The 22,332-nt window shown below is 42.7% G+C and overlaps 1 protein-coding gene and 1 long non-coding RNA gene across 5 annotated transcripts in view; one reads left to right on the forward strand and one right to left on the reverse strand.

Annotated features, from left to right (window-relative positions):
• Positions 1–3,341, forward strand: part of PTCD2 (pentatricopeptide repeat domain 2) — a 30,995-nt gene extending 27,654 nt beyond the window's left edge. For all 4 annotated transcript variants that reach the window (XM_077898126.1, XM_077898127.1, XM_077898128.1 and 1 more), the window contains one exon: positions 2,380–3,341. In XM_077898126.1, coding sequence (XP_077754252.1) covers positions 2,380–2,604 — 225 coding nt within the window. In that variant the 3' untranslated portion in view covers positions 2,605–3,341. The remainder of the gene's footprint in view (positions 1–2,379) is intronic.
• Positions 3,342–17,324: 13,983 nt separating this feature from the next.
• LOC144313455 (uncharacterized) lies at positions 17,325–19,411 on the reverse strand. Its single transcript, XR_013379100.1, has 3 exons — positions 19,127–19,411; positions 18,796–19,041; positions 17,325–17,569 (listed from the first exon to the last, which is right to left on the reverse strand). It is a non-coding gene; the product is annotated as an uncharacterized LOC144313455 (long non-coding RNA).
• Between the last annotated feature and the right edge of the window lie 2,921 nt (positions 19,412–22,332).

Below are 22,332 nucleotides of genomic sequence, written 5' to 3' on the forward strand. Positions count from 1 at the left end.
TTTAAAATGCACCGTTGTAAAAAATAAATAAATAAAAAAATAAATTAAAAAAAAAATGCACCGTTGTGTGCATTTGCATCCATTATTGACACAACTTTGGTTTTCTCCATAGCACTGATATTAATCACTCTACCTAGATCAGGTTCATCAATATGTTGTCCCGATTATATGACTAAAGCATCCAAACTCCACACTGAAAAATAGTTTTCTATCTGACCCCTGCCCCCAGAGTCTGTAAGACTGATTTGCTTAAAGAGCTCCCCCTCTAGTTGCATGTATTTCCTGGCTCTTGTGAAGCTGTGCAGGGAGCTGCTGTTGAGAAATAAATGAGTCCTCTGACTCCGGTAGCCTTTGCGCCAGCTCTAAATATGCTTGTGAGGCTGCATGTGGAGACTTCCACTGTAAAGCTTGCATCTTACAAATGCTCTGTGCAGTGTTGGTATCAACAGTTATTAACAAGGTCTCGTGTGGAGGTAAGGCGCTGTTACACCACCAGAGGAATTTGGAAAAGAATTGTTGATTTTTCCTAATTACTGTGACTAAAGCCACTCCAAACATTAGCTGTTGCTTCATTGATTTCTTTTTCGAAACTAAACTAACAATAGAGCAAAATATCTTTTCTGCTTAAACTGTAGAATGGTTCTCCTGACACCATTGGATCTTTGTGTAGTTAGAGGAGAGAATTGATGTATATGAATTTAGAGCCAAGTTCTCTCCAGCCTGGTATATTTGCTTGGCTGCTTTTGGAAACCGTGGGTTTCACATTAAGTCGTTTCACCTTCAAGTGAGGCTGAGACTAAAGAAGCTATTCTTTTTAAGAACGTAAAGTGCTAAAACTTCTTACCTGAAAGTTCAGTGAGGAGAGCTCTTCTTTGAAGGGAAGGTATGCCAGCAACAAATAGCGTTATGATATATTTAGAAAATGACCAGAGGATTTCTTAGGGACCTTAAATATAAGTAAATTTCATCAAGAAATTTTAGGTTTTATCATTCTTTTTCCCTTTGGTTTCTTTTTTTTTTTTTTCTTTTTTTTCTTTTTTTTTTTTTTGGAATTTAGCCTTTTTTTTTTAAGATTTTATTTATTTGTTCATGAGAGACACAGAGAGAGAGAGAGAGAGAGAGAGAGCGATGCAGAGGCACAGGCAGAGGGAGAAGCAGGCTCCACACAGGAAGCCTGACATGGGACTTGATCCCAGGTCTCCAGGATCACACCTTGGGCCGCAGGCGGCGCTAAACCGCTGCGCCACCGGGGCTGCCCAGATTGATTTATTTTAGAGAGAGGGCACAAGTGTGGGGAGAGGAGAGAGAGAGAGAGAGAGAGAGAGAGAGAGCAAGACTCTCCACTGAGCAGGGAGCCTGATGCAGGGCTCAGTCTCACCACCCTGAGATCATAATCGGCCAAAATCAAGAGTCAAACGCTTAACCGAATGAGCCACCCACGTGGCACAGGGTGGCGATCATTAATAAGGATTGAACTAAGTAAAATGTTGATTTTGTTCAAAAAGTAGCTCTACATTGTAATTTAGAGCTCACTCTTTTTGTAAACAACATTCCTAGACTTGTGACCGATGTTTATACCTTTGGTCTAGATCTCTCCTCAGTGTCTCACATTGGTGTATATCCAGCAACGACCTTTCACAGGCATCTCAGCGATACCCCAGACAGAACTCTTGATTTGTTCCCCCTTCAGATCTGCTCCTCCTATCTTCCCCCATCTCCCTTAATGATCTCACCCATCACCACGTTGCTGAAGCCCAAATTGGGAAGATGTCTTTGATTCTTCTCTTTCCTTGACCTCTTCAACAATAAATCCTTTCAGTTGAACATCCCAAATATACTTGTTCTACATCTATTTCTCTATCTTGTGTATACATTTTCCAGTCTAGACTGTCAGCCTCTCTCATAGGGATTATGATATTGGCCTCCAGAGTAGTCTCCACCCTCCATTTCTATACACAAGCCATTTAAACCTAAGTCAGATCATGTCCTAATTTGGACCGTTTGATGGCTTCTAGAATGAGTTCCAGAAAACTTTCCATATGCTACAAACTTCTACATAATTTGGCCCTCCCTTACTGCTCTCCTTGTTAAATTGGGCAAACTTATTTCTGTTGCTATTTGACTTTTTTTTCCTGATGTGTTTCATTGTATATTATGTACCACTTAAAGACCCTTTTTATGAGATACTAGGAATGTTTTTCAAGTACTAATTCTGAATCTTGGGTATACCTTGTGGAATCTGTTCATACTTCCGTGTGCCCCAGCACCCTGGTTTGCACCATTCTAGGTATACACTATACATTTCTATGCATTTGTGTATCCACTTCTTGGAAGATGAGAACTTGCAGAGATATAATGATCTGCTCTTCTTTTTCCCAGCTGGCCAAAGCGAGGGAAAAAGTGAAGGATGTGCCTGCCCTTCTAGCCAGATTTGATGAGATCTATGAGAAACTGCAGATAAGTGGCCAGATCACCACTTACACTTTGGATACCCTGCTGTGCCACACCCCGGGGGACAGGAAATCCCACATGATACTGTTAAACAAGAGGACAGTCAGCCATCGGACCTGCCAGCCACTCAACCAGTCCCTGTGGGCTGAGTAACCCTAGGTTCAGCCCACTCACGGGTCTGAGCTGGAATAGGCCTGCTTCTAGTGAGTTGATAGCTTCCTCAGAAATCAGGCATTGTCCTCCAGTGGATGGTGTACTAACAGACACTTGGTCTCCTTAAATTTCTGAGTTCATTGAGAACCAGCATGCTGACTGGAGAAATCAATGGTGTACCGCTGTGAAGATCTAAATACAATCACACAGAGAGCTCCGCTCCCTCAGGAAGGACTCTTTTCCCTGTGTCCGCTTCTGAAGATCTGTGAAGGAACATGGCTGTGGTCTCCAGTCCAGCTCCTGGTGCCAGAGTAGAACCCAATAAGCACCGGTGGGAAGGAATTCACCCTACGTGGTCAACTCCAGAATTTTCAGGGGGAGTAATCACTTGCAGAATTCAGGAGATCTAAAACCTATCATGCCACACTGGGCGGTAGCCCAGGATCTTCTCACTGCTTCTGTCATCGTTTATCTGTGACCCTAAATAAGATGCTTGTGAACCTGCATCCTGACTTGAAATTGTCATTTAAAGTTCAGTAGGGTCTAATTTTCTCAAAAATGAGAGAAATAAAAGGTTCCTGAGGAAATATCTTGAGGTCCTGTTTTGTTCTCTCGTCAGCACAAACCAACCCCAGAATATAGCTCTCAGAACTGATAAGTAAACTGAAATTTTAATGGTCACCGCTGTGGTCATGGGCAGGCCATGTACTTTTCAAAATAAATGCCAATAAAAACCACATCATGCTCTCTATTTTGCTTTGTTCTCTATTTGGATCACAAATATTTGGTTCTACAGTTCCTTGGATTAATGATCTTTTTTCTCTTGAGATGCTTTATTTTGTTTTGTAAAAAGAAACGTGTCATGACCGCAGGTTAAAACTTCCCCATCCTGAATATAAAAAATAGTGAAAGGGAATAAAGGGGAAAGGAGAAAAAATGAGTGGGAAATATCAGAAAGGGAGACAGAACACGAGAGACTCCTAACTCTGGGAAACGAACTAGGGGTGGTGGAAGGGGAGGAGGGTGGGGGTGACTGGGTGACGGGCACTGAGGTGGGCACTTGACGGGATGAGCACTGGGTGTTATTCTATATGTTGGCAAATTGAACACCAATAAAAAATAAATTTATTTAAAAAAAATAAAACTTCCCCATCCTGATCTGTCATGTGATAGTTTGAAACCCAGCACTGGCGAGTTGTGCCTTCTGTTTCTACAGTCCCACATGGTGTTCAGACCCCCCAGCTGTCTTCCTAGAGTTCTGTACACTCTCTCTTAAGCACCGTTTCAAAAACTAAGGTCTGCTTTTAACTTGATTGTTTTTCGGAGTCAAGAATAATTCATAGCATCCGCAATTTTAGAGTAGGAGGAAACTTCTGCATCTCCTGATCGACGTCATCGTATTTCAGGTGAAGGAAATGACTGGTCCAAATTGGTGTAACTAGCTGAAGGTGGAGCCGAGGTGAGAATCCAGATTCCCTAGCCCAGTACCCTTCCCACTTAGAGCACAGTATGTCCCTCCAGAGACAGGATACTGGGTAAGGGCTCCCACGACTTAGTGTGGCCACGGGCTCACTTTACTTTCCTCATTTGTCACCTGGAGTAATTACACCCACCTCATAGGCCTGCTGCGAGAACGGAACGAGACAAATGTAAAGCAAGCAAACAGTGGCTGGCACAGAGTAAGCGCTACGTAAATCTTAGCCGTTTTTTTTTTTTTTTTAAAGATTTTATTTATTTATTCATAGAGGCACAGAGAGAGAGAGAGCTGCAGAGGGAGAAGCAGGCTCCATGCAACAAGCCTGATGTTCGACTCGATCCCGGGTCTCCAGGACCACACCCCGGGCTGCAGGCGGCGCTAAACCACTGCGCCACCAGGGCTGCCCTTAGCCGTTATTAATACTGTCAATAGCTCTCAGAGTGTGGGTGCCTGGTTGAAGAATTATGTAACAAAAACGTTCTTCCTTCTTACACTCTGTGAAGGCTTAACCTCTCAAGGAAAATTTGAGAAATTTGAAAAAAAATTTTAAGATTTTATTTACTTATTCATGAGAGACACAGAGATGCAGGCAGAGGGAGAAGCAGGCCCCTGTGGGGAGCCCAATGTGGAACTCGATCCCAGGACCCCAAGATCACGCCCTGAGCTGAAGGCAGATGCTCAACCACTGAACCACCTGGGCGTCCCAAATTTGGTGCCTTTACAGAATCTTAATTGTATTTTTCTGTGTCCGGTGTTTGCAGAAAAAGACATTTGTATTTCTCTACCTTCAAAGTCTTAGGAAATAATAGGGCATGCTTCCTGTCCCCCAACTTATCTTTTATCTTCTCTGACGTTCACAAAGAGCACTCGAATGGCTATTACGGCCTGTGTGACTATGGCCCTGGTTGTTAGCTAACAACCATTCATTAGCAAAAAAAATTGTGAGCAAAAAAATAGCAGCCATGACCTCTCCAAGCCCTGCTGCTCCAAACAGCTGGCGGCTGTTGTGGCTCTGCTGCCTGTAAAAACTGACCTCTTTGACCTATTCCCAGAAGTTATGCTGAAGGGCAAGAGTATAGAGGAAACTCATGAGCCTACTGCTTACCCCAAAATAATAGGTGATTCTGAAGGCTAAAACACCACCAAAGAAAAAGCTTGCTTAGTACATAGCATTTAATTCTTTAAGATTTCACAATTTCTGGGGCGGTTGGGTGACTCAGTGGTTGAACCTTCGGCTTAGGGCGTGATCCCAGGGTCCTGGGATCAAGTCCCACATCAGGCTCCCTGCATGGAGCCTGCTTCTCCCTCTGCCTGTGTCTCTGCCTCTCTCTCTGTGTCTTTCATGAATAAATAAATAAAATCTTTAAAAAAAAAAGATATGATTTCTTTGAAAAATGGGGTTTTTTTTGCAATCAATAATTTGCCTAACGCATGTACTTACTCTGTTAATGAGAATATTTGGACAGAACATCTTATTCCCTAACCTTGTTGTGTTCCTTTGTAGATTGTTTCTTGTATCGTAAATGTCCTTGGTTCAGAGTCCAAAAGTCGCCATGGTGAGTACAGCATAGCATGAGGAGGAGACGAAAAGATACCCCCTTAATTAGGTGCTCTCAGGAGGGTGTTCTGGTCATCCCTTGCTGTGTCAGAAACATGCCAGAACTTGGTGGCTTAAAACAACAGCAGTCACTTTCTCATTATCATTAGAATTGACTGGCTCACCAAGCAGTTCTTACTCAGTGTCTCTGGTGGTTATTAGTCACTGGGTGGCTGGGATGAGAGTCACCTCCAAGGCTTCCTCCATTAATATTTATGGCAGTCGCTGCTGGGACCTCAGCTGAGACAGGGGCCGGCACATCTACGTGGAGCTCCCTGACCGCGTGGTGACCGAGTACCGGGAGGCCAGGCGGAAGCTGTTGTCACCTTTTATGACCTGGTGCCAGAAGTCCCATGGCTTCAGAAGTCCCGTGGAGCACTTCCACTAAACCACGGGCCCACGCAGATTCAGAGGGAGGGAGTGTTCATTCCAGCTTCCATTGGTGGAAGTGTCAAGGAAATATCGACATGTTTTACCCGATCAGAGACTTTTTTTCCAGTAAGCTCTTTGAACTTCTTTCCCGTTGCTGCTTCTCTTACTAAAGCCACCATCATCAGTCGCCTGTCACCTGTCTTCGCTGCAGCCGCTGAGGTGCCAAAACAAATTTATCCTCTTCTGTTTAAAAACTCCTGAGGGCTCTTCATGTCCCTCTGGATAAAGCGCTGTCTCTCTAACATGTAGGAGGTCCTTCATAATCCGGCCCAGGTTTGCCCAGCCAACCCCATCCCTTGCTATTCCACACTCCTTCCCTCCTCCTCTCTTCCAGGCCATCACTTAGATATCTTGCCATCTGGAAAGGCTTTCTTGACCCACCTACTTCTTAAGTTCAGGTCAGATGAGTTGCCTGCGTGCGTCTATACTTACCAACACATTTACTCCTACCCCCGTTCTCTGTTCTTTGCTAGATTTAGGTGCCATGTCTATCTTGTTCTGCACTGTTGGCCCAGTACCTAGCACAGTAGGAGCCATATCATAATGAGTACTCATGTAACTCACTAATTGATTTATGTCATAATGTTGGTTGTCATTATATCCCCCTGAGAACAGCTTTTTTCTCTCCAATGCCTTCCACTCAGTCCCAAACATTTAGACCTGACCTCAAGCTTTTGCTCTGCCTGTTACGTGTCCTTTTCTCCTCGCATCTAAAATGCCCTCCCTCTTAATCCATCCTATCCTGCCCATGTTTCAAGATCCAACTCCTGTGTCACCTCTTCCGTTAGGCATTCTTGTTGTGGAACCCTTCCGGATTCTCTACTCATTCACCAAATCAGTATTGAGCAGCTACAAAGGACAGGGTACGATGAAAGGCTCTCAAGAGGCCACGGGGAGAAGACATCCCTTTCCCAAAGCAGAACATTTTTAGCCTGCCATGTTAAACTTAAGGATCTTTTGGCCCAGTCACTTGCTCTTTGCTTCTATAGATAGTACTCCTTAAGGTGTGGCGAAAATCCTCCTGAAGAATAGACTTAATAGTGATACAGGCCAATCCTGGGCAATTTTGGTTGATAGTTTTGTTGACAGTGATCCAAGGAATTAATAAAAAAATTGAATTAATTCTTAATGATTATGACTGAGAAATTATAATGGGAAGGTAAGGATTTATCTGCTACAATTCCGGTAGGCAAAATTATACCTTTCTCTAGTTCTTTGCAAGCAAACAAAAATTTCTCATATACTCTCTCTAGTCCTGCAAATCTCAGAGAGGAGTTCATGGGCTACTTGATCTTACTTAAAGGATATTTTAAGCTTTGATTTTTTTTTTCTTTAGGCAAATCTTTAGTCTTTCTGAGTATGTTCCTTTTACCCCTTCTTATAGCCAAGATGACAGCTGAGTATAAGGCACTGGTTCTCAAACTTCAGCAAGCATCAGAGTCATCTGGAGAACTTGTTCAAACCCAGAATGCTGGGCCCCATCTCCAGAGTGTCTGATTCCACAGATCTGGAACAGGGTCTAAGAATGTGAATTTCTAATAAATTTTTAGATGCTGCTTTTGCTAGTCTGAGGACTGCTGTTTAAGCCATATTTTATGAGGAAGCTTATATATATATATATATATTTTTTTATGTGTGCGTGGGAGACTTGGCTTCAGATACGATCTCTGGATCTTCTGGTCTCTGCTGTGACTAAGAGGGAAGAGCAGGTGAGTATGGTCTTGTCCCTGGACTCCAGGGCAAGTACCTGATGAGGTGTATGTCTGCCTTTTGCCCTTACTCCTGAGGCCCCTCTCTCTAATGTTGATCCACCTCAGTCCACTGGAATCAGGGAATCAGGAGTCCCAGGTAATTATGATTTAAGATCAGTGAAAAATATATCTCTTTAGTGTTTTCAAATTATATACATACACACAAATATATACATATGTACACATGTGCATACATACCCATAAACTAAGGCAACAACGGTAGGATAGCAAAGGGCTGGACAAAAATAAATCAAGATTCAAATTTACTTAATAATGATTCTGTCTCCATATTTGACATGCATTGTGCATTAAAAAAAAAGTGTGAGCCAAATCATTATGAATTAATCCCCCAATGGAAATATTTCAGAAAAGTAAAAATGGTTTTTTAGAAGGTTGTGGTTTAGACTGCATAAAAAAATGAATCAAGGAGTTAGGCTGGCTTAAATGGCATTACCTCAAAAATATCTTAGGCAAAAATTGATGTTGGTGTAATTCTGATTGAAATATTTTTGTTAACGTGGAGTGAAACGGGATTAAAAATGTCCTCTGTTATCATGATCTTGCATTCTGCAAGAGGAACAGACATTAAATGAGCAACTGCACAATGACCACGTTGTTAATGATTGGGATAAGCGGTACCTCACCCCATGGCATAGAGTAAGTGGCACATGTCTACGCACATGTGCACACACACACACGAGGACCTTTTCTGGTCTTTTGTAGCACCAACTGCCATTTATTTTGACACAGTACCTTGCCTTGTGTTGTTACAGAATGTTTTCCAAGCATGTCTAGTGTTTCCTGAAGGACAAACTATCCTACATCTGTCTTATATGACCCCGAAGTTCCTAGGTAGCATATTACTATAGTACGATACTGTAATGTGGCCTTAATATTTTTTGAAAGAGTGACTGAATTAATGGCAGGTTTTAGTTCCTATGTGTCACCTGCCGTGCTGTGCTTCCTGTACTTAACAACTTTCTCATAAGCCGGTTGCTCTTTCTACCTCAGTTGTACATGAGACGAGATGGAGCCAAGACCCAAAGGCGTGGGATGGCAGAGAAGGGGGCGTAGGTGACCACTGCATCCACACACGGACCAGAGCCCTCTATTTCATTTGTCTCCCTGGGGTTTCCGCCCCAGTATTTGCAGACACTCAGCTAATCTGAGACAGAAGTGATTCGGGGAAAAGGTGGAACAGGAGGAGGATACAAGGGTTTTGTGTGAAGCTTCCAGCTGCTAATGGAACAGAATCAGAATGGGTGCGCTGCAGAACCGCACACCCCACCCACCTGCCTGCCTTATTGAGCTCATCTCCTTCTGAGGACTGTGGCTTCCAAGAGCCTCAGGGGCAACTTTATCAGTGACTAAACGTGAAGTCTGGGAAAGAAGGTCCAAGGGGAAGAACCCACATTTGGCTGGTAATCACTGTCCCGCAGCTGAAATACCCCAGAGCTAGGTGCTTGGGATAGGAGAAGAGGGCCTCATTTTATTTATTTTTTCATTTTAATTAATTATTTTTTAAATTCAATTTGCCAACATACAGTGTAACACCCACTGCTCATCCCATCAAGCAAAGGCCTCATTTTACGAGGCTGAGAAGAAAGGGCATCAGGAACCCCTGAGCCCACCTGGAAGTCATCAAGGACTCATGGTCTGTCATGTCCTGGCCTGCCCGGGAAATGCAGTGCCTGGTTAGTGATCCCTCAATTTTCCTGATTTCCTTTTCCCTGCCCCAACTCAGGCCAAGCTCCTCACCCAGAAGAGCCCAGCATCACCATGTCACTTAATTGCCCAGATCTGCCTCATTCCCAGGCAGCAGCAGCATCTCACAAATTACAAGTGACATCACAAAAGAAGGCACTACAACTCGATTTGATTCTGAGTCCACGAACCCAAGTCACAGACCTGGCAACTCCTGGTCTATCCCACTGCACTCTAGGGGGACGTGTTATGCAGCCATTAGGTTCAAGAGGACTAAGGAGGACTTCACTTTCATGGCTGGAAGTCACTGAACTAATATATGTATAAAGAGTATGTTCTGATTGTCACTAGTGGCGGGATGGCCACATGTACGTCCAAAGATAATTCAACATGAATGCTGCTTGCTAAGAAGCCAGGAGAGATCAAGCAACTCCACATGAGGCTTTTGGGCCATAGGGTGTATATTCCTGTATAAAACTATGAAGAGCAGAGGAAACGTCATTTCCAATTTAGATTAGCACAGCCCTTTCTTCGACTTACTATGCCGAAGTAACAAGAAATTTAACAACAGGGCTTTGTAAGGTAGGGTTTATAAAATAATAATAATAAACCTACTAACACGTATTAAGATTTAACCATTGTCAGGCTCTATACAAAGCACTTTGTACACAGTATCTCATTTAACCTTCAGGAAAAGCCCATTTCACAGATGAGGGAAACAAGCTCAAAGAGGTTAAGTTCTTGGCCACAGATATAATATCAGGAAGTGGGCAAGCACAGGTGGTCTGATGCCAAAGCTCATGTTTTTAACTCTCTCCGTATTGTGTGCCCCAGTGGTGGCTCTGTGTGTCTGTGTGTGTGTGTGTGTGCGCCCCGCATATGCTCATATGTGCACTTTTCAGGAAAGATGGTGTAATACTGTTGATGCAGCAGAACTTTACAGGGGGCCACTGAGTAAAAAAAAAAAAAAAAAGGTTGAAATACATATGCATACGCTCATACATACATATATATGCATATGTGCATACATATGTACATACATATTTATTGTATGTGCACACACATAGACGCACAGACATACTTGATGGTTGTGTGTGGTGTATGTGTGGGTTTTTTCAGTAATCCCTCCCCACCTTCATGCTTCACCCTGATCACTGGTGTACGGCCCAAGAACTTAGGTGGACAGCAGAGGGCGCCCAGAGTCACTGTTTTTAAAAGGTGTTAGTTCCCTAAAGCATCTTCCATTTCTGGAATTCAGAGGGAGCCGAGGTCCACACTGCAGTCTAGATGCGAAAAGTAGCTGTAGATAGACTTCAGAGAGGATGTAGAGTGTTACCCTCACTCAGATGGAGAATTATCATGTTGAAAGGATTAAAAAAAATTTTTTTTTAAGTTTTATTTATTCATGAGAGATACACACACACACACAGAGAGATGGAGAAGCAGAGACCCAGGCAGAGGGAGAAGCAGGCTCCATGTAGGGATCCCCGATGTGGGACTCGAGCCAGGTCTCTAGGATCAGGCCCTGGACTGAAGGAGGCGCTAAACCACTGAGCCACCCGGGGCTGCCCCTGAAAGGATGTTTTTAGAAGAGAGAAAATGGGATGCCTGGGTTGCTCCGTCAGTTAAGCATCTGCTTTTGGCTCGGGTCATGATCTCGGGGTCCCTGGGATCAAGCCTCACATCAGGCTCTGCTCAGCAGAAGTCTGCTTCTCCCTCTGCAATCTCTCTCACTCTCTCAAATAAATAAACAAAATACTTTTTAAAAAAAATAAGAGGAAACAGGATGACCCTCTGTAGATAGTGTTCTGATGCCAGGGGTGGGGGCGTGGGGAGGGGTGGGGAACACTAGATGTTGCTTGAAGAAAATAGCCTCAGCTCCTTATAAAAGAAAAAGAATGAGCCTTTGTCTCACTTGGGAAAGTTCCCTCCTTAATTAAGAAGAAAAAACCCAGAATGAATTGTTTGCTGTTAACTAAAATCATATTGGTGTGGGAGAGAAACGGAAAGGAATTAGGCTCTTAATTATTTGTTCTGTCTTTCTGCCCTACTCAAATCCATGAAATAACAGCAACCTATCTCTTCCAGCCGTCATCAAGGAGCTACTAATTCTCAGAGTTTTCTCCTTTAAAGTCAGGGAGATTTTAGTATCTTAGTGTACTTATCACTGCCTATTTCTAGAAATCAGTCAAAGACCAATTTTTCATCATCACAGACCTTTAATGTACATCGAGATTTCAGAGTCCTGATTGTTACCATGGGATTGAGAATTCTGGTGAAAGATGTCTGTGGCGAAACCCGAGCCCGGGAAGAGGAGAGTAGCATAGTCTTGCTCAAGATGACTTGCTCTTGAGCATAGATAACTCTTGGGAGATTCTGTGCCACTGCACAACCTATAACAAATGATGGGAATAAAAGAAAGAAATTTACTTATTCTAAATGTGGCCCACTGAGTTGATATGGCCTGGGCATAAGAGTGCGGGGATATAGGTACTAAGAAAAAGGCCTGGGGGAAAATCCTATAGTACATGCTATTCCACACACATTCTCTTTGATTTTTCTCACTTATAAGATAAAAAACTCCTAAAGCACCTGGTTGATGGACGTTTGGTCAAACTCCTCTAGGAGTCTGGAGTGGAAGTGGCCAGAACGAAGTCTCTCTTTACACCGCCGTGTTAGCAGGTGTTTATCCCGTTAGATGCTGGAGGTCGAGGGAAGGCTGCGTGAAGGTAGTGTCCCACTACACTGCACAGGGTGGGGCGATCTCACCGACATAATGCCTCCATTGCCAGTGAAGGATCAGTAGTATGAAGCTCACTCAGGCAGGATCTGTTTGACAAGGTTGAGAGCTAAGCAGTTGGCCGCTGAACCAACTGGTAGGAATGGCAGCCCTGGATTCCCCTATCTTCCACAACTTTTGTTATGCCCTTGGAGTCAAAATCCGAAGCTCAGTGGACCATGGGTCCAAACCAAAAGTATACATCTTTTATTCATGTGGATCATGTGGGATTTTGTTTTGTTTTTCTTTTATTCTTTTTTTTAAATTTTTTATTTATTTATGATAGTCACAGAGAGAGAGAGAGAGAGAGGCAGAGACATAGGCAGAGGGAGAAGCAGGCTCCATGCACCGGGAGCCTGATGTGGGATTCGATCCCGGGTCTCCAGGATCGTGCCCTGGGCCAAAGGCAGGCGCCAAACCGCTGCGCCACCCAGGGATCCCTGTTTTGTTCTTAAGATCATTTTCTCCTCCAAACCATCCCGATTCGACATTTCACTTTGCATTTGTAGACATGGCTTCTAAGCTATTATTTCACTCTGTTGACATGCTTTCTGGTGTAAGACATCTGGAAAGATGGGGGAAACAAAGATAACCAGCACACCATTGCTACTTTAGCAAATCTCCTGCCTCCATTTTGAAGATTCTGAGATGAATAGGTAATAAGAGTCCCCTTGTCTCTGAGTTAGAGTTTTGGCAGGTAAACTGGGCTGTAGTAGGTTCAGTGTGACTTTTTTTTTTCCTTCTCACATTTCTATGGACTAATTATATATTTTTTTTCCTCCTGAATTCTACTTCCCCTTTCTTCTTTCTCTGTTCTTCTATTTTGTGTCTTCCCCATCATTTTATTAATGCTTCTCCTTTGAAAAAAAAAATATTTTAGATCCCTTTTTTTGGGTTCTTTGGTGACGGAGTCTAGCTTCCTGTGTCCTCACTCTTTCACTCACTGACTCAGAGTGGAGGTTGCTTTACTGGAACTTAGGAGAAACCTCAGGTTTGTTTTCAGTCCTGTTTTCTCCCTAGCATAAAGCTCTAATTTCAAGGGAGAAGTTTGAATAGGCCAGATTGGGAAAAGTAAGCAACAAGCCAAAAAAATGTATGTTCCTCACCAACTACTCCTGGGTAATATACTGTAGAAAGGTAACAAAACCATTTGGAGCTGCCCATTTGGCTCCCAAAATATAACTCCCCTGCCCAGAGTCTTATGCAGCCTTCAACGTGAGTTAGTCCTTCAAAGTAGGGCATGGACAAGATTAGCCAGCTAAAACTGTCTTCACCTGCAACCCAAAGTACATTTCAACTTTCCCAGTTTGTTCAACAGAGAATATTTAGCAAGTGTCCATTTTGCCTAGAAAACAGAGAGGACAGGTTAGAAATAACACAATGTGTGTGCCAGGTCAACATGTCCAGACCTAATATTCAGATACCTACTCTCAACCCTGAAATCCAGATCCAAGTTCAAAGTCCAACTCTGAGACTAATCTCCCATCCTCTGTTATATCTTAGAAGATGCTTATTGGCAAAACATTAATAATAATATTCAATCACTTTCATCTTCGTTGTTTTAAGCCGAGGTACCCAAATTGCCTCCGTCCATGGCATCTAGGAGAGGAATATTAATTTTTGAGTTGATCCCATTTGCTCATTCTTAGAAAGGGATAATGAATAGAAGTTGCTCAATCAGACCTGTGCCTAAAAAGTCAAAGATTGTATGCATGTGGGACTTGGGAAAATTGTACACTGACTGAAGGCAACAATGGGAAAAGAATGAACCACGATGCTCATTATGAGTCATTTGACAGCACTTTTAGGTAAAGTCCACATGGTTTGGAAAGCACATTTTCATCCCTGGTAAAAGGACATAGAAAAGTAAAAGATGCTGTCCCATGATGAGTCTGTTTAGGGTTATTTTGGAAGGCCTTGCGGTATTTAATGATGATAATGAAAAAGCATTTCATTTCTTCATCTTGTCTATCAGACTCCCTGTCCAAAACGGTAAGTAAATAGGAAGACCAATGAATGAATAGTGAGCCTGTGACTGGGTTTGTTCCAATCAGATCCAACAGAACCAACCACATCAAGTTGCTAAAGAAACTTACCCACTGACAATGACAATAGCACAGCAGCATTTGTATCCTATCTGCAAACCCCCACCCATTTACTAGGCTGTTGTTTCTCAGATTTTGAGAAATTTAACCTGCATGCAAATATGTGCCAGGGCTTCCTGGCAACCTGGAGTTCAACAAGGAACAGGAAGTGAAACCATCATTATCACAAGGTTTCTTTCATACAAGTTTCTATAACTTAGAAAAGAAGCACCTTGCTACTCCCTGTCTGCCCTGTTTTCTTCATCTGTACTCTTCTGTTTTACCTCAAAATGAAGAAAATGAAGTGCTTGTCCGAGGAGTGAAAGGTCTGAGGATTGGCTGTGACTCCTGGGGAAAAGGAAGGGGTACCCCTACGATTCAGCACCCTCCCATGTGCCCCAAAACACTGAGTCCCAGAAACCACTGCCTTAATGGCAATAATTAGTTCTAGGTGACTTCATGAGGACTTAGGACCAGGGACTGTGATACCTGAACTGTATCCCAACCCAGGATGCCTGGCAGAGGGGCCAAGTGGAGACTAGTGTCCAAGGGCTGCTTCCTTCTATAGGAAGCACCTTTTCCTGATTCACCCAAATCCACCATGTGGACAAGAGTGTGTGTGTGCTGGGGTGGTGTCAAAAGTCACTTTGACCCCTTTCTCAAAACCCCCGCAGGCCTCTAATTAGACAGATTCAGCTCCAGGCCAACGTGGTAACATAGTCTGCTCCCTCTGACCTCTGCAACCTCAACTCTCTTACTTCCCTTGCTTTCATCTTTCCTGCCACACAGGCCTTCTTACTGGCCCAGAAGATCCCCAGCATATTCGTGCTTCAGAAGATCCCCAGCATATTCAGCATATATGCTTCAGCATATCCCCACCTTTGCACTGGCTGTTCCTCTGGCTTGCTCCCTCACTTCATTTAGATGTCTGTCAGATGTCGTCTCCTCAGAGAGGCCTTCCCTGACCAACTACTTTAAATTCCATCCTCTTTCCTCTCTACTCCCTATCCTGCTTGTTTTTTCTTTTTTCAAGTGCTTACTATTTGAATTTTTATGTTTATTTATTATTTGACTCCTCTCTAAAACAGAGGTTGAAAAACTAGTCTGAGGGCCAAATCACACTTGCTACCTATTTTAATAAATAAAGTTTTATTGGTATACAGCTACTCTCATTCATTTGCATATTGTCTTTGGCTGTTGTCACACAACTGTAGAGTTGAGTAGTTGCAATAGAGACTACATAGTCCGCAAAGCCAAAAATATTTATTATCTGGCCCTTTACAGAAAAAGCTTGCCAACTCTCACTCTAGAAAGTAAACCCTATGAGGACAAGGGATTTATATCTTTTGCTTGCTCCTGTATCTCTAACACTCATTGCCTGGCACTTGGTAGGTACTTGATTAATTTTATTAAATGATTGAGCATATGGATGAAAGGCATGTCCAAATGTATCTAGAAAATGATTTTCTTAATTCAGCAATTATTGAGCACCACCTTGTGTGCCAGGCATTGGACTCTGTGCAGAGGATACCACAATGATGAGACCAGTAAATTATGGTGCTGTGAGGAATGTCATGTTCTTCGTGACAGTTGTTAGGGGATCCATAAAGAAAGATGCCTGACCAAGGCATCCAAATCTAACAATGAGTTCTCCAAGCTAAGAGAAGTGTGAAGGGCACTGCAGGCAGAGGGTAGAAATGTACCGGTCCAGAGAGAATCAACTACAATTGTCTCAGGGAACAATAGTTTGTGTGATGTATGAGAGTTGTTTGAAAGGGACTTGAACAGTTTCTTTATGGGTTTGAATAATCACTCTCTTCGTCTTTCTGATTCTTACTCCCTTGGTTGCCATTTAAAATATGTAGGAAAATAATGACTCTCTTCAAAAAGCCTACCATTTTCCTGCTGATGTTTTTGGCCCAACCCAAAACACTAAATGTGTTTCCTGAAGAGATGTCTCAGATACATTATATAAAGATTTTTCAATCTTGGCACCATTGACATTTGGACCAATAATTTTTTGTTGTTGTGGAGGTGTCCTGTGCATTGTAGGATGTTTAATGCCATCCCTGGCCCCTACACACTAGATGCCAGTACCACTCCCACAGTGTGACAATCAAAATCATCTCCAGGTATCACCAACTGTCCCCTGGGGGGCAATAGCACCCTCCATAACCACTGCATTAGATGGTGCCAGTAACACACACTGGGCAACCTGAAGATGGAATGTATTAATAACCTACAAATGCTGGACGTTAGGGGGATTTTGAAAGCCCAGGGTGCTCAGGCCTCTGTAATAAAAACTGCCCATTCCTTTTTGTCTCCAGATGATGATCCAACATGGTTATGACAAGTAACTACAGAATTAGAAAAATAAACATTAGTTTCTTCTTCACTTGGTTGCCCAAGTGCCATTTCTTCTCTGGATTCCTGGGGTTTGTGCTATGCTGAAACATGCTAGGTTAAATATGCGCCAGGACGATAGAAACCACCTACAGCCATGCCACTCTGAACACACCTGGTCTCATCTGATCTTGGAAGCCAAGTAGGGTTGGGCGTGCTTAGTATTTGGATGGAGGACAATAGAACCTTACCAAGCAATAAAAGAGAATAAGCAATTGATAAATGCAGCAACATGATTGAGCCCCAAAGGCATGATGCTGAGAGAAAGAAGACAGTCCCAAAAGATTACATACTGTTTGATTTCATTTATATGATTTTCTGGAAAAGACAAAACTATAGTGAGAACAGATTAGTGGTTATAAAGGGTTAGAGCAGACAGAGTATGTTAACACAAAGGGACAACTTGAGAGGTTTTTTTACTCTATGATAATGAACAAAAATGAAAGAGTAGTTGCTGAAGAATATGATGGGATTTTAATACTTAATACATGTGTTCTTCTAACCACAATGAAGCATTTAAAGTTATGTTTTTTTTTTAAAAAAAATGTGCCAATCAACAAGGCCTTGACCACCAGTAATTGGAGCATTCCTGGGGAGAGGGGCAAGTAGATGTTCTGGAACCAAATGAAGAGCGTTAGCTTCCTTGCTTCAATTCCTCTTTCACTTTCCATAGAATAAGGTGATCTTCACTTCCCAATCCAGGCTTGCTAAATTTCACCATAGAATTGCTTGAGCCTCCTTGGGCAGAAGAGAGAAAATATTTCAGAAAGTGATGTATATTGGAGCAGGCTTACCAACATCCTTTAAGGTGTATACACAGTCATAACATTGTGTTAATATGACACTATTGTGGTGATAAAAGAGCCTAAAAAGAGTGTGGGGCTAGCTTTCCAAGGCTCTAGGCGAGAGAAGGAACAGAGGGTCTAATGAAATGAAAGTGATTGATTCTAAAAGAGATCAATATCCTGTTCTATTATTCATATGAATAGTGTCATCAAATTCTTGTGTATATGAAATAATCATCATTTTCTGAGAAATTTTGTACTCACTTGAAATATCTAGTCTGTCTATCTGTAATGATGATGGGGCCCAGTGTATATATAGGAAGGTAGTGGTGACCCTTATCTAGAATCCTTCCCCATGAGCATCCAGTTCAGGGTAACAATATTCAGCATTCCTCCCTCTCAGGGGGACGGCAAGCTGTGGTTTACATGTGAAAGGACCGTTCACAAGAAAAAATTGCTCATGCACTTATGTAATTATAATAGTAAACCACAAGATCATCACATCAGAGATGAATGCAATTGACTTCTCAGAGAATAAAACGCATGGCGACACTGAGAATCAGAAAGTGTCATCTGCTTGATATTCATCCTGAAAGCTACACAAAGCACAAGTGATATCTCAATCACCAGTATTGAACTTCTTTCTCTTTGTCCACCATCATGCATTTTCAGCAACCCTTCAGATGGACAGTTGCAGTGTCTCTAAATTGTTTCAGGGGTAGCCTGGTACACCAAACATCCTCAGGAGCTGTTGATTCTTTTTCCTCTTGGCTAAATATAAACTGCAAAAATGAAGTTAAAATGTCTGTAGGGTGGGGATAGGACAAGGTGACCGAGGTCAGAAACACATTGCAGAAGAACTGGCTCATGACTTCAGTCTTCTTGAAAGCAGAGCTTTGAACTCTTTTTATATCTTTTAACTTACTTGATCATCCCCACTGCTCTCCCTCCTCCATGATGTAAGGAAAGATTACTTTATGCCCATTTAACAGAAACTAGAACCAAGGCATATGTCCATTAAGAATTTCTCAGAGATAACATAGGGGGTTAGTGGAAAAATAAGGTGTAAATCCTGTCTCCTGATTCTAGACCCCAGGGCTCCATTTGGTAGACCATATTGTAAAGCATCATGCAGCTTCACCAAACACAGACCAGAAGCTAGGAGTTAAAGATGGTTACCCTCTGTAGGAATCCGTGGAATTCACAGCCAGCTCTCCGTGGATCATAGCTCTTTGTGGTAGCCAGTCTCCAGATGGCCCCTAGCGATTTTCACCTCCTGATATCCACCGTGTCCTAGTATCCTAGTTCCTTCTCACACTGAATAGGGCTGACTGTGTGACCAGAGGACTGACAGAGTGTGGCTTATGAGACTAGATCATAAAAATTACTGAGGCTTCCACTGTGTTCTCTCTTGGATCACCTGCCCTGAGGGGAACAAGACACTGTATCATGAAGACACTTAAAGTAGCCCAATGGAGAAGTCCATGTGATGAAGAACTAGGCTTCTTACCAAGAGCCAGCATCAAGTCACCATCCATATGAGCATGCCATCTTGCACTGATCCTCCAGCCCCAGTCAAGCCTGCAGATGATGTAGCTCTGGCCAACACCTTGACTGCAATCTCAAGAGAGACCTTGAGTCAGAACCCCCCGAGTAAGCAGCTCCTGGATTCCTGACCTACAGAAATTGTGTGAAATAAATGCTCATTGTTGTCTTAAGCTGATAAGCTTTGGGGTAATCTGTTACAGACCAATAAGTAATTAATTTACTATCATTGTAAATGGTTGTATGAGCATCAATAAAGAGATATGTACCATATGGTCAGTCCTGGTTCTTGACTGGCCTCAGTTCACAAGAGCTTATTGAAGGTTGGTTTTAACCAAATTAGGATTTGTCCTTCCCCCAGACTGAAGAGGTAACTAAAATGGACATTCTCAGCAACTGACCTGAGGGAAGTGAGAAGGTCCTCTTGGTGCTATTTGCAACGTTAGACATTTGGAGAATATCACTGGACACTGAATCAGATATTCTAATGTTATTTAATCGGGTCATGTGTATAGGTCATTTCTCCTAATAGTGGGACAATTCTGACCCCAAGAGCTAGTCTTGGACTCTGCTTTGTCTCCCCACTCCACCCTGCATACCACTCAGACCAGCTCCTTACTTGTGTTCATCTTTCCAAGCCTTTATACCAAAAACTTTGATGAAAATGGCGACGACTTTAAAGAGCCAACATTTCTCTGAATATTGAGAAACCCTTGTTTTTTTCAGGATACACAGGCCTTGGCGATATTTAAAGCATGAATGATGGGCACAAAGATATTTGGCTAACAGCTTTCACATGGTTGAGTTACTGTAACTCTAAACTGCCCCAGTGATCCCTAGTATCTTCCTCGAGGACTTGCCAGTGTTCAATTTCTCAGTAAATGCTTTAATTCTTTACTTCCATCCCCAATTCTCCTATAGGCCCTGCTCTACTCAGTTTCTCCCCAAACAAACAAACAAAAAAACCAAACTTTTCCAGGTAACTTTGAATTGTCTGACCCTTCAGTGACCATAGACTTTGAGGGCTCCTTGAGGCAGCCTCTGTATAGGAATTTACTAGGTCCCTGGGCAGGAAGACATGGCTGTCTATTGTACTCAAAAGCATTCCTCGACCATAAAAAATGAATGTCTCAAGATGGGGAATATGAGCTATGGCTTTCCTTCACTGCAGAGAGTTCTTTGCCTACTGGGAGTCGCTCTTCCTGTCAAGAGTCTGGCACAGACACAGCCTCCTCTCTTTGTTCAAGAATCCCAAAATTCCCACTGTTTTCCAGGGAGCTTAAACACCTATCATTCAATAGATCTACTGTGGTCAGTTTGTCGTGGATTCTGGAATTCCTAGAGAGGCAAGTCATACATATTACCTTCACAACTCCCTTGGACTGGAACTGTATACCAACAGAACTGTGCACAAAGCTTGTCTGGACCAACTCCATTATGTTGATAGATCCTATTTTTCATAATTCCTACCTAAAACTGTTTTAACCCTTATATCCACCTACTCTATCTGTGATGGGATCAAGAGGAGAATATGGTGATCCTAACCTCCAGACCACCATAAGAAGTTGGTTTAAGGATTGCCCAGCATCTGGCTTTCTTCCATGGCGGACAGTAAAGCCCCATGACTTGATGGCCAGCACCTACTTTCATATCTATAGAGTCCCCTGAAAATGCAGCTTTTTTTAGGAATCCGCAGATCTTGTATTATCTGAAACGTTGAATGGCCTATGCTTTAAGCACCAGAAAATGCATGAGTTGACCTCAGCACTCGGCAGAGAAACCACTGGTTGAAGAATGTGTCCTTGGAGTTGTTAAATAGAATTTAAAATTTTAACAACTCACCTCGGCTTTAATACTGACTATTACTATGACAGGACAAACATTCTCTGCCCCTAAACTTACGGAGAAAGTCCTCAGTGTTGGCTCCTAGCATAGTGCGTTACATATTTGAGGGTGGCCAATTAGGGTTTTTTATTTGGTTTCATGAATATTTCACTGAGTAGGAGAAATCACCAGCTTAACTTTTGCACAGAGCACTTCTTCCTTTGTTTTGTGAAGGTTGTAATTTGTTTTATGACTCGAGCCCTTATAAGGAAGAGAGGTGCCAAGTTTAGCCTGGGGCAAAAGGAAAAGGCAGGTCAACCTGTCACCATTTTTATCCCTGGAGTTTCCACCTATATTATTACAGGACCCCTCAGGGTCTAGGGGTTAAACTCCCTCATCTTCAGTCTTCTCAGCAATAAAACTGACTCACTAACTCACCTCCTAACTTAATACTTAATCTCCAGTGACAGAAAGACTTGCTTCAGTGCCAACATTATGTTGTTGGCATGCCCAAATTTTATAAATAGCCTCAATAGCTGCAACATGCAGAGAAGAAAAGACAATTTACCAATTTTCACTCTTCCCAAGACAAATCGACGAGTAACTTAGCCAGATTGTCTGCAACTTCTTGTAAGTCATGTCATAGTAATTTTACTATAGAAAAGAAAAAGGAGAAATAGAAGGTAAAGTCCTAGGAACTTCTCCTTTATCTCAATCGTCCATCTCTTCTCACACTTGGAGTGACAGGAACAGAGAACAAGGATGGAAATAGTATGATTGATACATATACAAAATCTCACCAGTGGTTAAGACTTTCAGGGGAAATTTAGACCACAGCCTCAGCTTCCCAGTGCTCACTACCCTTTGGAGTAGTTCTGTTTTTAAAAATAATAATTTAAAAAAATGCAACCATTGGGAGCTTCAGATTGGATCCATGATGAGAGATGAACAGCATTTCTTTCCATCAAAGGTGATGCTTTAGAGGGGACTCAGTTCCCAGAGGACTGAAGGTTGCAAGCTGTGATTGCCACAGAGAAGACGAAGACTTGGAAGGGGTCCCTTCTTGAGACAAGGAGGCCAACTGTGAGCCATGGCCTGAGATTACAGGGGCCCACTATAGGTCTGCGTGCCTAAATCACCTCGAGTCTTTTCCTATTCTGAGCCTCCTGACACCTGTCTCCAGACTAATCCTTCTAATCTAAACAGCTGCCTTGGTCACGTCATGCTTTGCCGTTAGTGACTCCCCAAGGCCTACAAAAATGTCAGTTACACCGTAAGCTGGTCTTTATCCTGTGCAAGAACTGGGCTGCCTCTGACATTTAATCTCCCTTTCCCTCCTGCAGGAAT

This window comes from Canis aureus, chromosome 5, assembly GCF_053574225.1.
Source record: "Canis aureus isolate CA01 chromosome 5, VMU_Caureus_v.1.0, whole genome shotgun sequence".
Lineage (NCBI taxonomy): Eukaryota > Metazoa > Chordata > Mammalia > Carnivora > Canidae > Canis > Canis aureus.